Genomic DNA, 15231 nt, shown 5'->3' with positions numbered 1-15231 from the left:
ACCCTGAGATCATGACCTGAGCAGAAATCAAAAGTCAGACACTAAACTGACTGAGCCACCCAGGCGCCCCCCAACTTTTTAAAATAGGTCATTCATGGTATCTTTCTGTGTTTCTTCCCCAAATTATCCCTCTCCCTATTTCCCAGAGTTGACCACTCTCATGAAATCTGGGCTATTTGGGGCTATGATTTCTTTATATGTTTAACCCTTACGTACAGGAGTACCCCCCAAACAACATATTGCTCAGCTTTATCTGTTTGTGACATTTAGAGAAGTGAAATCCTAGTGTGTATATTCACTGATGCCTTGCTTTCATGACGGCATTCTTGAGAATCTTCAAAGGTGATGGATCGAAACAAGATTTATTCATTTTCTCGGCTGCACATAACTACACCGTACAAATATATCAGAATTAACCTGCCTTCCTCACTGGACATTCAAGCCATTTGCAGCCATTTATTTTTACAAATAACGTTGCTACAAATATTCTCATTTATCTTTCTTGGTGCACGTGAGCAAGGATCTCTCTTCAGGACAGATGCACATAGGACTGAAATTGCTGGGATAAAGGTTTGGACATCATCAAAGTGGCTTAGATAGCTCCAACAGTTTTCCAAAGAGCTCAAATGTCCACCCCCATACCCAACAAGAGTTCCTGTTGCACCACATTCTATTTAATAATTTTGTTATTGTGCATTTACATATCACTAGATTCACATTCCAACATTTGACACTGTTACTTTTTAAAAAGTTAGCTATCATACTGGGAATGAAGAAATATTTCAGTCTACTTTAACTTATTTCCATGATGACAAAAGACACTGAACACCCCTCCATGTGTTTAGTGGCCCCTCCTAGACTTTCTTTGGTGAAGTGTCTGTTCAGGACTTCTTTGCCCATTTATTACTGGAGTGTTTATCTTTGTATTAGTGATTTATGCTCTTATATGTTCTAGATACATCTGTCAGGTATGTGTATTACAAATAGTTCCTCCCGTGCTTGCTTGTTCATATTCTTGAAAATGTTTTTTTAAGACCAGAAGAATATTTTAACTTTGTTTTGCTTTTGTGAAAGTGCAACATCTGTATTTTTTTCTCAAGTGCTCAGTACTCTTTATGTTCAAAATAACTCTTTGCCCACTCAAAGGCCATGACAATACCATACTATATTTTCTCCTAAAGGCTTTATAATTTTAACTTTTATATTTATGGTCCATCTCAAGTGAGTTTTCGCAAATGACAGAGGAAGGTTCAAATTTATTTTGGTCCATCACCCATTCGTTTTTCAGCAATATTTCTTAAAAAGACCTTTTTTCTCTTACTGAATTGTTTTGGTACCTTTGTAGAAAATTAATTGACTATATGTGTTCCTGCATGTTTCACTGATCTATTTGTCTGTCCTTACTACATTTCCTAACTACTTTGATTAGTGTAGCTTATAGCCAGTACTGAAATCTTATAAGTGAAAGACTTATAGTAAGTCTTGAAAAAAGCCTGTAATTTTCTTTTTTAAGATGATTTTGTCTATTTAGGTATTTTGTATCTCCATATAAATTTTAGAATGGGGGCGCCAGGGTGGCTCAAGTCAGTTGAGCGTCTGCCTTCAGCTCGGGTCATGATCCCGGGGTCCTGGGATCGAGTCCCGCATCAGGCTCCCTGCTCCGCGGGAAGCCTGCTTCTCCCTCTCCGTCTCCCCCTGCTTGTGTTCCCTCTCTCGCTGTGTCTCTCTCTGTCAAAAAAAAAAAAAAAAATTTAGAATGAACTTTTCAATTTCTGAAAAAAAGGGTTTAAGATTTTGATTGGAATTGCTTTAAATGGATACCATATTAATTTTGTATGGTTTTTTAAAATATCACAAATTTAGTGGTTTAAATGAAAAAAATATTATCTTACAATTCTGTAGGTCAGCAGTCTGACACAGGTCTCACTGGGTTAAAATCAGGGTGTCAGCAGCACTATGTTTCCTTTGGCTCTCGGGGCAAATGTGTTCCTTGCCTTTTCTAGCTTCTAGAGGCAACTCACGTTCCTTGGCTTGTGGTCCCTTCCCTCATCTTCAAGACAACAATATTGCAGGTGTCTGCCCATTTTTGCATAGGCACATCGCAGGAGGACCCCGAGCCAGGAATGGTTCTCTGCTTTTAAAGACCCACGTGATGAGACTGGGCCCACCTGGGAAATCCAGGAAACTCTTGCCATCTCAAAGTCTGTAACTAATTGCAATTGCAAAGTTCTTTTGCCTTTTCAGTGAACAAACATATTGACAGGTTTTGAGGTTTAGGGTGTGGACATCTCTGGGGGCCACTATTCAGCCTTCCACAAATATCTTAAAAATATTCACTGTCAAAACACATGATTATGGCTTACTCCTCCATTTACTTGGGTCTTATTTAATCCCTCACTGCGGTGTTCCATAGTTTTCAGTGTAGAAATCTTTTGTTAAAATATTTTGTTAACTATATTATTATATATTTTAAGTTTTTAATGCCACTGTAAACAACTTGATAAATGCACTTAATGGGTCTAGTCTTTCCATTATTCTGCTGATTCCTTTGGCCTTCTTATCCTCCTTCCTCCTTCCCCAACTCTGTCCTTTGTTTCTATTTCTTGCTTTATTATATTGATAAGAACGACACTGGCTTTTCCAGTCTTGGGTCTTGCTTTTGTAACATGTGTTGTGGTTCTCCGCTTCGCATCCAGGCACACCAAGGCATCTCCCCACCCACCAATGATTGTTCTTGTTAGAATTTTCATTAAAAAAAATCAATTAGGTTTTAAGTAATCTACTCATTGTTAGCTTTCCCAAAGCCCATTCAAAATTGGCATTTGGTTTTGCAGAACACGGATTCTACCAGTAACATTTAAATTATGTTACAGTGCCTATATGTAGAAGTTTATTTTCATTTCCAAATAGAGAGTTTACTAAAGCAAGAGCCATTCTCTTGAAATCTGAAAGATAAAATATATAGAGCAGATTCCCAGGACATTAAAATAGGTACAGGAAAGAGTTTTGTTTTATATTAAAGATGAGAGTGATGTGCTTGTGTTTAAACCACATGAAAGAGAAGAAGGAAAGGAAGATGGACCACTGGAGGGAAGGAAGGACAAAGGAAGGAAAGGAAGAAGAAAAAAAAAAGCCAAAAATGAGCTAAGACTGCCTTTGGTTTTCCCAAATTTGAAAGAATAGTAATAAACCTAAATGCTTTCGTATCACTGCAAAAATGTCAGACAGACGCCTAACAATCCCTTTGCATTTCTAAATTCAATTCAGTGTGTCCAGGCCTCCAAAGAGAAATGTGTGCCATCACTCAGCAAACCACTTCTCTCCACAGCTTCAACTGGAACCACAGAAAGCATTTCAGTAATAAAAGCAAAATGTTTCCTACATGAAAATCTTTAGCAATAAAAGCAACTCCATTTTATTTCAGGCCCATACAAAGAGGCATTCATGTGTGGAACGAGGACGTTTCTCTCATTTGGGGAATTCCTTTCTTTTTTTAGAGCCAGTTTTCCCCATGTGCTTCCAATCAGAAATCGGAGAGGCACATCACAGAACTAAATTAAACAGGCCCGTGCTAATTTCACTTACTCTCCTCTGGAACATGGAACATTTGCTTTACCCTCACAAAAGACCTTTAGGTAAATTGCTTCCAATGCGAACAGGTTGAGTGCATAACCCAGTAAGAATTCATCACTAGTACAAAAACGTTATAATCACCAAAGGCTCCAGAGGATAAGGTGAGTGAGTGAGTGAGAGAGAGAGAGAGAGAGAGAGAGAGTGTGTGTGTGTGTGTGTGTGTGTTGCAGGTGGTGAGTGTGGAAACGGACACCCTACAGGCTAACTGAAAATGTACTTAAGCTGAAATATAAATCCACACAAGTTTCACTGGATAAGGACTTTATTCATGCTTTGGAAAGTTGTCCTTCAGTGTGGATAAATTCAGCAAAATTAATTCCTCGATGGTCATTTAAATTACCTCTTTAAAGAGTTGAACAATGGCAATGAGTGTTTGGACGTAGCTGGTTTCCAGTTGGGACACTAGAAGAGACTGTTTCACTTGATCTAGTAACAAGAAACTGAAGTGTTAAGGTCCCAGAACTCACAAGGTGCACATCCTACCTCCTTGGTGCAGGCTCTGCATTGTAATGTGTAAATGCCTCCAACTCAGAACCCCCTGAAGGATTTCAGATGTAAAATATAAAACCATCTAATAAATTCTTAATATTATCCCTATATGTGGCCCAACTGTGATTCCACATTAAACATAAGAGTTCTGCCTCCAGCCCTGAAAACACAGGCTCTCCAGTCCCACCAGTATCTGCCGGTCCTTCCTCCCGCCCAGGTGGCAGCCTCCTTCTGCTGCATCCCCTCCTGGTCAGACTCCTTGAGGACCTTTTAGGCTACCTAACAGGTGTTGCCCGTGCTGCTCACCCTTGGCTGGACTCCCTCTGCCCACATGCTGTTTCTTTGGAGCACCGGGGACAGATATGTGCACCCGGGGACCCATCCCTCCCACTAACCAACGCACGTGTGGGCTTGTGGGATCGCGGCTCAGGTGCAGCCACAGTCTGCTGGACCGACAGGCACCTGCCGCTCTAGGGCAGACACGGGCTCCCTCGTTCAGGGAGGAGCTACGCGTCCGGGGTCGGACCCTGTGCTGATAAGAAAGGGCGTTCGTTGTCTTCACACTTGGTCGTTACAGACGGGAGGACAGTGCAGACAAATGAAGGGGCAGTTGCAGCCCGCTGTGGTAAGTGACAAGGTGCAGAGACACAGGGATCACATCGGATGCACGGGGGAGTGTCCTCACTGGAATTCAGGAAACTGGGAGAGGGGCCACTGAAGTGGCATCTCCGTGTGGTCCTCCATGTAAGTAAGACTGAACCACTTAATATCAGGAAGAGCAAAGAGCAGGAAAGGAGGCACATGGTGGCCTTGTCCGGAAATCGGAAGTGGCTGAGTGCGGCTGTGTGCGCCAGCCTGATGGGGGAGGCGGGGGAGTGAAGCTGGAGAAGGAAGCAGAAGTCCAGGCGCATGGGGCTCGCAAACTGCGCTACGGAGTGCGTGTTTCCTGTCCCCGGCAGGGCAAAGGCTGTTGTGTGAGATGCTGTGATGATACCTGACAAAGCTTACGTGTGCAGAGGGACTGGGGGTGGGGCAGGCAGGCCAGCAGATCCCCGGGTAGGGATGAGGTTACACCTCACAGAGCCCCACACTCTTCCTAGGTGGAAGCCCACGGACTCAGGGCTTATTAAGTACTGGAAGACCAGGGAGGGGTAGGAGGAAGGATGACGCCCAGTGTGGTGGTGAGTAAATGACACACAGAAAGGCAGCACATTGGGGCTGAGAAAGGAGCTGACCATTCCCTTTGTACAAGAGGGCAGCTGGAGGGCAGGCTGGTAGGAGATCACCCACGGGGCGGTGGGCCTCAGGGGTCTGCAAGCTGAGAGGGAAACAAGAGGCTGCTTTCAGAGCCATGAGCATATCCGGGACCGGAGGCTGCAGGGTGGAGATTCCCTAAAGACGTGTAAACACTGAGAAGAGAGGGAACCCACACACAGAGCGCTGAGCCTGCCAACACCACGTGCTAGCGGGGTGGCAGGAAAACCACAGAGGGTCTTCATGTTTTCCCAAAGCAAAGAAGAAATAATAATAATAATAATGATGATGATAAAAACCCTCTGAAGGTTTCTCAGTTCTTATGAACTGGGGCAAAAATGTTTTTGAGAATACAAACAACGCCTTTAAACATCAGATATGTGAGTGGTATGACACAAAATACTTTTGAAGGGAAGGGTATTTAGGTTTTAGCGTTTGTGAAGTTACTTTCCTATCTTGTTGTAGTGGGACCAATCCTATTAGAAACACTAAAAATATGTATCAGGATAGAATCAAATTTTATTTTATGTGCAACTCATGAAAGAACCGTGAAACCAAAAGACATCAGTCACATAAATTATTCAGTTCCCAGTTTTAGACAAGAACAAGCATCTCCTTTTTTTCAACGGAAAGTTAACATATTTATAAAGGGAACTGTTAAAATATATATGCCATCCCGGGATAAATGCCAATAAAAAAACTGTTATAAATTATAAACTACCTTCCCCATAAAGGTATTTATATTTGTAAGGTATTTATAAGAAAGTGAAATTGCTATGAAAGTCTCCAAAAATGCCATTAGTCTTTTAAAATGTTAGCATTTCTAAAGCTTTTTTTTCTAAATTGAGATAAATTTATTTATAGTAAATTTCTTCAGAGAGTTATAAATCTCCCATGCATATAACTTGACATTCAGATAAAACCTATTTCTAAATTATTATTTCCAAAATGAATACTAAATGGCATTTTTACAGGTGAATAATTTTTAAATATGATTCTATATATCATATGGTATTTTCCTGACAAAGTAATCGAGATACAAGTTATTCAAAATCTATTAACATAAGTCTCTTAGTTGTCTTTTTAGTCTGAATTGAAGAACAGTATTTTGGTTTTGGTGTCCTATATTCTAACAGAAAAGCCTCCCCCCTTCCCCCCGCCTCTGCATGTTAGAGCTTCGCTTCGAGCTCTTGGTTGACTGATGTGTCCTTCCAATTCCTTTGGTTACTCTGCTGGGCACCGAGCACAGAGGGCAAGCAAACAGTCCTCGCTGCTCGGAGCTTACGTTCTGGTGGAGACCCCACCTGAACAGGGTTAATGGAGCAAAATGGAAAAGACACATGTGATCTTCAGATCTATCCTTGGTACTAAAGTGTATAAGGAGTTAGAAAATACTGAACAATGGCTAGTCATTTTCTAGAGAAGCAGAGGATAAAGGTGACATTCATTTTTAAATCTGCCTCATTTGAACACTATACATGGCCATTTCTGGAAACCTTTGTGTCGGATATCTGTCTGTACAAATCTAGCAATTGGACCAATTGACCAGGACACATGCCAAGTGATGTTCAACACACGTCTCACGCATTTGCCTTCGTCATTCCCCAGAATCTCCTGAGCTATGTAAGAATCCCCCTTTAAACAGAGCTTGACGGTTCACATTGGTTGAAGGGCCAGACTCTATGGAAGGAGAATTAGTGAGCCTTGTTAGGTTCACACAGCCAGGCCTTCAGAGCCAGGGAGAAGGCCATGTTCCTCAGAACAAACCTGGCTTCATCACGTGGTTGGGCAGAATGAAATACAGATGTTTGTGTAGCGAAGTGTCTGGGAAACGCAAGAAAGAATAAAAAATATAGACATTTTTTAAAAGCTGGGGTCAAATATTTTTCAGCTGGTTTTGAAAGAATAAATGGAGCAATTGGAAAGGGTTTCTTAATTCACTTATCATTAATAAATGATGAGTGTTTGAAATATCACCGATGCACCAGAGAAGTAGTTACAAAAACATAAGTCTTAATTACTCTGCATCTTGCAAATTAAATGTAGCTTTGGGTACCATTTCCCATGTAAGTTCAGAACTCTTTCCCTAGGTTGAAAATATAGGTTCAGAAAGCCCAAAGTTTGAAAAATTGTTCAAAGATGGCAGGTAATGGGTTGAGCGTACTGCCATCCATGGAATCTTCCTGCCTTATTCATCAGCCACTCCTGCATCCTATAACTTGTGTGTGATGGGAATCCCCAGGAAGCTTTAGGAAGGAGGTGGCCATTGTACTGGGCTTATGTTCTGTACATCACAGCAGCTATCATGCTCCATATATATGCCAATCATTATTTTTTTCTCAAATGTAACTGTGTCAATTAAAATTATTAGAAATCTACTTTCATGGGGAACCTGGATGGATCAGTTGGTTAAGTGTCTGCCTTCAGCTCAGGTCATGATCTCGGGGTCCTGGGATTGAGCCCCGAGTCGGGCTCCCTGCTCAGCGGGGAGTCTACTTCTCCCTCTGCCTCTGCCCCTCCCCCCACTGACATGAGTGGGATCTCTCTCTAAAATAAATAAATAAAATCTTTTTAAAAAAATCTACTTTCATTAAGTCAATTAGAGAAAGACATGTATCCTATGATCTCACTGATATGAGGAATTCTCAATCTCAGGAAACAAACTGAGGGCTGCTGGAGTGGTTGGGGGTGGGAGGGATTGGGTGGCTGGGTGATAGACATTGGGGAGGGTATGTGCTATGGTGAGCGCTGCGAATTGTGCAAGACTGTTGAATCACAGATCTGTACCTCTGAAACAAATAATGCAATATATGTTAAGAAAAAAAAAGATAGCAGGAGGGGAAGAATGAAGGGGGGGAAATCGGAGGGGGAGATGAGCCATGAGAGACGATGGACTCTGAAAAACAAACTGAGGGTTCTAGAGGGGAGGGGGGTAAGGGGATGGGTTAGCCTGGTGATGGGTATTAAAGAGGGCACGTTCTGCGTGGAGCACTGGGTGTTATGCACAAACAATGAATCATGGAACACTGCATCAAAAACTAATGATGTAATGTATGGTGATTAACATAACAATAAAAAATTTAAAGGAAAAAAATCTACTTTCATTACGAAAACCAACTGCCTTTTTGTTTTTTTACCATATAGCCAACCTGTTTTATTAGTTTAATATATTCATTAGTCTTGTATCATGGTTCTATCAAATAGGTCTCTTTCCCTGATACAAGTTTTATCAGACTCCAATCCTGTTTTTTAACACTTATCCTATAATAAAGCTCAATTGCAGGCACTTTAAAAATGTAGTCTCTCGGGTAGAACTTTCCATTTCTGCAGGGTAGGGTTTCCTGTGGACCCCTGGAAGGTCAATTCCCTATTCTCACACACAACTCTTGGCCTCTGACAGGGCAGGCAACTACTGGGAAAAGGATCAGGAGCTCCATCTGAGTGCCTGAGGGATAGAATTTCTGAAAGCCACTCATTCTTGCTGCTTTAATCATACAGCTTCCAGGACACAGAACAGAAATGTCTAGATGCTCTTTCAAATTATGAGTCAGGAAGAATCGGTCACATCGAGACATGTTCAACAGGCAGAGTCAAAGATGCTGGTAGACACTTCACAGTGGAAATTGTATAAAAGCATCTTCATTTCTCCTCTGCCCGCAGATGGGTTTCATGTGAAAATAACCATAAATTAACTTCCTTCCTTCACTCTCTATTAAGCTTCAGGAGGCTTTCAGAAGTCAGTAATTCTTTTGAAACAGAGCACTTGTTTTAAAACATACCAGCTTAGACTGGTTCTTTCTGATCCTCCCTGTTAATTACAATAAACCCAAGAAGAACTCTGAAGAGGGAAGGAGGAAGGTAAACTGGCTCAGGACCTGCAGAAGGAAGGAATCACGGACAGGAACCCCACCCAGTCGAAGGCTAGCCTATACCCGGTGTTTCCCAGCCCAACTTAGGGACAGAAGATGGCCTGGGTCGAGGTATCCCTCCCACATTTTAGCTGTGTCCCTCGGACAACATCAGGTAAGTCCAGCACCACGATCTGCTAACACAAAGTGCCAGGGCAAGTGCTCTTCTTCCACTGAGCTGAGACTCCCCTCCCTGATGAGAGGCAAGGGCAGCTGGGAGGGGGCACCTGCAAGAGGGAGCATAACCCAATGGGCCCCCAGCCCTGAAAGTCTTTTGTGGAGATCCCCCTACCTCACCCTGAGACATGGGGTAATCTGGCTTGGGAAAACCTCTTCTTTCACCCCTTTGGGGACACTAGAAGAAGCAGTGAGGACCCCAGGGGCACCAGATAGGCCAAGTGGACCAAAATGACACATCAAAGGTCTGAAAATTAAACTGTTACTGGAACCACAACCCATTGGAGTAGACCAGGCCCTGCATATCAAGCATAAACAGGCTGACTAAAATAGAAGATTTATACAGGACCAAGATCCTCCTAACATAATAGCTGAAGTATCCAAAAATGCAATTAAAAATGACTTGTCATACCAAGATCAGGAAATCACAACTTGAATGAGAAAAGATGATGAACTGACAACAACAAGATGAATCATGCCAGAATCATCTGATGATGAGGGTAAAGCAGATCTCATAAGAATGCTTCAATAAGCAACTACAAATCCTCTTGAAACAAATGAAAAAAGTAGGTAATCCCATCAAAGACATAGAAGTTACAATAAAAAACAAATGGGAAATCATAGAACCAAAAAATACAATAACAGATATAATACACCAACTCATACCAAATATTTCATTTGACTTGCAACCAAATAAAACAAAAGCCACATATTGGCTTCTGATAAAAATTATTTAAATGTCTAATAACAGCAATAGTGACATATTTAGTCCAAGGCATGTCTATTTTTTTAAAGACTTTATTTATTTATTTGAGAGACAGAGCGTGCAAGAGAGTGAGCACAAGAAGAAGGGACAGAGGCAGAGGGAGAAGCAGACTCCCCACTGAGCAGGGAGCCCAAGGTGGGGCTCGATCCCAGGACCCTGAGATCATGACCTGAGCTGAAGGCAGACACTTAAACAACTGAGCCACCCAGGCAACCCCCAAGGCATGTCTTTAGAAAAACTTGTTAAGATTATCTTATGAAAGTGGTTAAAGGGAACCAATTTGGTATTCTTTAAAATGAACCCAATCTGAAATCTAAAAGTCCAATCAGAAAAATTGAAAAAATGGGTAGAATGAAAGCATTAATTGAGTTGAAGTAAGTAGCATTCTGTCACGTTTTACCAAGCTCTCACTCACTTGCAGATTTAGCTCCTTCCAGAGGGAGCACTGACTATAATGAGCACATTCTGATAATTCACCAATCACCGTTTTCTCTGCATAGGTCAACAGGTTGTATTCAAGGAGGTACTTGCTTCTGTGTTTGCTTCTCTACTTTTTACTGAAGACAAAACCTCTCACCCAGCATTTTCTGGCATGCTATGGTGCTAGAAATGCAGCACCGATGTGTTCGTGGTGTACTTAGATTACTGATCCTCCAATACTCCTATGATCTACTGGGGGGACCGGGGACCCCCCCGACCCCTGGGACCGATGACTTCAGCTATCTGCAGCCTCTTCCCCTTAACCCATCCATTTACTTACACAAACATTCACTTGCTAAACACACAGTTTGGGGTACTTAATAAAGAGCCTGTTAGAAATATTTATTAACGAATGAAACTTTTCATAAAGGAAATGTTGTCAAAGCAAACAATGTTTTTATTATTTTGAAAGACTTAGGGTAACTAAGCAATGTGCTTTTTCTAAAATGTGTGAAATGCAAATGGCTTCAATTATTTCAACAATTGCAGTACTCAGATTTTATGATGGATATTTTGCATACCAGTTAGTACCTAAGAGACTTAACTTACAATGAACCTAAGGGGCATGATTGTTACCCCAGACCAATGTCTGAGAAGCAACAAGTTTAACCTAAATCTCCACATTTACTTAACAACGAATTCTCTTCCAAAACAGTACTCAGGCTTTCTCCAACACAAAATATTGTGTATTGTATAAACAGATTTCAAAATTAATCAGTTACTATGAACACTGCTGCCACATTCACCCACATGAAATCATTTAAAAGTCAGTTTGCTTCTTCCTGATGATATAATGGTACCTGGTGAGAAAGTCATTTGTGCGAGACTAACTCAAGTTTTATCAGCTATGACCAAAAACCAATTCAGAGAAAAAAAAATCTGCTATTCACCTTCATTTGTCAAGATGAAATATAATTTATAGTGAAAAACCAAAACATAAAATGGAATTCTGCTTTACTTCTACTAACTACAGAGAACAAACAGAATTAACAATTCATAAAATTATAAACTACTATAAGGACTACATAATGTTAAGAAAATCATAAGTCCATTCTACGAAAAATGTTTATGATTTTGTCTTATTTCTCCAACAATTTTGACAACGATATGCAGAATCCTGAGGACTGTGTGTTTTATGTATCCTTCCAAAAGACAATGTTTTCGTTCAACCATGAAAATACTTGTTTATGAACAGGATGCCATTAAAAGTCAAATTTCATGCTGACTAGTACACAATTTGAAGTTTAAAAGTTAAATATGAAATGATGCATTAATTATAGAATGATTTTTTTAAAATAATGTAGGAGATCATTTTACCTGGCCATACTTTGCTGCCAAGTGAAGTGGGGTCCAGTACTGATTATCTGCTATATTCAGGTCCCCGCCATGTTCCAGGAGAAGAGACACCACCTCCTTGTAGCCACTTGCACATGCCATATGCAACTAAAGTGAAGAAATATTTTGTTATATAACTTAAAGCAGTGACATCAAAACAGTTTATTCAGTGGCTTGAAGAGAGCTACTAAAATATTATCTAAATAATATAAAATAAAATAAATAACAAAATAAAATCTAAAATACCTTTAAAAAAAGAACATACATGCAGTTGTATTTATTTGATATAAGTGGACATCATCCTTCTTTAAACAAAGGCTTATGGTTTAATTATTATTTTCCTTCTGACCCTGACAATGTGCACTTTTTCATATAATTCCTATTTTCTTCTTTAGTGTAATCTGAATACTTTTAAATACAAAATGCAATAATTGAATGCTTTACCACTTCTTGCCCAAAAGTCAAACATGTAGGGACTGGCTTTGGAATTCTAGCCCTGTACTTGGTGCGACTGGAGGAGATTCGAGGACACATATGACAAGAGGAAATGTGATCAACTCGATGCTTAGGAATAGGAGAAAGGGGCAGGCACACTGGAAAGACTGAGTTGATCCTGACAGACCTTAAAATGATTATGTAGCTCTCATGTGAACATACTCCCAGTTTAGTTTATGAATGCAACCTGAAGTTTAGGAATGAAGCCTTAGGAGCTACAATTGATGGGATCTGGGTTTGGAGACTATTCAGACTTTTCAGACGGGGTAATTCCCGTTTCCAATGCAGCAGCCTTGATTTGTAAGTAAACTGTCATCATGCACAATTTAAATTAGGTTATTAAGTAACTACGTGATTGATTTCATGAGCATAATAATAAGAAACTACAACGAAGGCAAAAGAAAAAGAATATAAAAGCAGTAAACCAATGATTTCTTCTTGGTTTTGTAGCATGGAATTTTGTAGCTTCTTTTTATTACAAAGATAAAATTACAATAAAGCCAAAGGACTTATTAAATACACATACAGATATATTAATAAAATCTAGCAAAAACATTTGCTTTTCTACCTCTGGACTTAATTTTGCTCTTTAACGTACAGCATGTATTTATATGCCTATTTCTCGTACTTAATTGCACCAAAAGAACAAATACATTTATCCAATTTAAGGCATAAACAATAAGAGATTAAGTTTCACATCAATCTTCCTGTACTTTGTTATATATAAAATTTGCCTCATTAATATTCTAGCAAACAGTCCCAAGAATAAAATATCCACCCCAAGTATTTTAGAGAAATATAATATTATACACTTGATCTCCTGGAAAACCAATCTTTCAACTGCTCCTAAATTTATTCTACATTACTTGAATAATCAGGTGATTCGAAGGTTACTCTGAACAGTGAGCACTAATATCTGGATCTGAGAAGGTTTTCACTGACCATTTGTTGGTTAGCACCTGATCCTAACGAAGTCAAGTTCACTTGCATTAAGGATGAACTCCTTAATGAGTAGATTTGCTTTCCATGAGGCAAAAATCGGGCTCTCCCATTTCAAACTCAGCCCAGTTCCTGCCCTGCCATCTCAGGCACTGCTCTCAAGGAAAAGACTAAAAGGAAAGTCTTGGCTCACTTGGTAGAAAAGCTATCCAAAGCATGAGTTCCCAGTGACATCTCTGGAGGCAGACAAATTTAATCCTAGGCAATCTCAAAACAAAGGCAAAAACCCCTGACTTTGAGTATTTCCATTCCTTACAAGAGATAACAGAATTTTAAAAATTCATCATAGTAAGATATTAAGAGCTCCGAGGCTCTACCTTGATGTTACTGGCAATCAACTTCGGAATCCGTAAGCAAGCCTTCAGAGCCCCCAGGAGACCGTTCTCATCACTAAGTTAGAGCTTAAAAGATGTCTATTTTCTGAAATGGAAGTTATACCCCTCCCTTGTCCTGACAATTGCTGGAAGATGTCAGGTGCCAAAATGTGAAAGTGTTTATCCCCATGGTGTCTTAGAATACTCCTTTCCTGCCATTTTATGGGGTCTTAGGAGAAACACGGAGGCAGCTACTCTTTCTGTAAACGATTAGCAGCAGCTTCTTGGAAGGACGATTGCAAAAGGACAGTCCCGGAAAATCATGGCAGGTTGGACGTCACCTATCCAGTTACAACGCAGGACAAGGTTTCAGAGCCGCTTCACAAACGCTGCCCATAAAAGTGATCAATTATGCCCTTTTACGAAGATGGTGCCGAAAGCTAAGAAGGAAGCCCCTGCCCCTCCCAAAGCCGAAGCCAAAGCAAAGTCTTTGAAGGCCAGGAAAGCAGTGCTGAAAGGCGTCCACAGTCACAAAAAAAAGAAGATCCACACGTCACCTACATTCCGACGACCCAAGACACTGCATCTGTGGAGGCAGCCCAAATATCCTTGAAAGAGCGCCCCCAGGAGAAACGAGCTTGATCACTATGCCATCATCAAGCTCCCCCTGACTACTGAGTCAGCCATGAAGAAAACAGAAGACAACAACACACTTGTGTTCATTGTGGATGTCAAGGCCAATAAGCACCAGGTCAAACAGGCTGTGTAGAAGCTCTACGACATTGATGTGGCCAAGGTCAACACCTTGATCAGGCCTGATGCAGAGAAGAAGGCATATGTTCGACTGGCTCTTGACTATGATGCTCTGGATGTTGTCAACAAAATTGGAATCATCTAAACTGAGTCCAGCTGGCTAAATCTAAAGATAAATTTCTTCACCAAAAAAAAAAAAGTTATCAATTATTCCTTCTAGTCTGTATGGCCTGTGATGCAATGATCATTGTCCTAATGTTGCAGAGGCAAGAGTTGGGGATGAGTTAATTTAGGCAACCGGCCCAGAGGAGCCTGGCCCCTGGGGGCTGAAGCCACGTTCTTCTGCATTATCCAGCACTGACTCTCTGAAACAGCATACAGGAGTGGACACCCGCGTCAGCCAGGCCACCAGGGTAAAAACCACAATTTATTAGTGCTCCTAACGATCCTTGCGTCGTCCCATAATTTATTGATTTAAAAACGGAATTTTCCTTCTTCCTATAAACCACCCCTTCCCCAATATCCTTATCTTGTATTAGAACATTGGTCTCTGGAAGATGCCCACCATTTACACACTTGTTTCAGGCTCCCCCCGACCCAACACCCATGGAGGCGCAAGCCGCGTGTG

The 15231-nt window shown here is 40.8% G+C and overlaps 1 protein-coding gene and 1 pseudogene across 4 annotated transcripts in view; one reads left to right on the top strand and one right to left on the bottom strand.

Moving 5' to 3' along the window:
* The window catches only part of MYO16 (myosin XVI), a 593786-nt gene that overhangs the window by 336443 nt on the left and 242112 nt on the right, over nucleotides 1-15231 (bottom strand). For all 4 annotated transcript variants that reach the window (XM_073887420.1, XM_073887418.1, XM_073887419.1 and 1 more), the window contains exon 7: nucleotides 12025-12150. In XM_073887420.1, coding sequence (XP_073743521.1) covers nucleotides 12025-12150 — 126 coding nt within the window. The remainder of the gene's footprint in view (nucleotides 1-12024; nucleotides 12151-15231) is intronic.
* LOC112826424 (large ribosomal subunit protein uL23 pseudogene) lies at nucleotides 14272-14763 on the top strand (annotated as a pseudogene).

This window comes from Callorhinus ursinus, unplaced genomic scaffold (genome assembly GCF_003265705.2).
Source record: "Callorhinus ursinus isolate GAN/ISIS: 27379988/994484 unplaced genomic scaffold, GSC_fseal_2.0 scaffold79, whole genome shotgun sequence".
NCBI classification, from domain to species: domain Eukaryota; kingdom Metazoa; phylum Chordata; class Mammalia; order Carnivora; family Otariidae; genus Callorhinus; species Callorhinus ursinus.
Note: the sequence above shows the minus strand (reverse complement) of the source record. Positions and strands in the feature narration are given on the sequence as shown.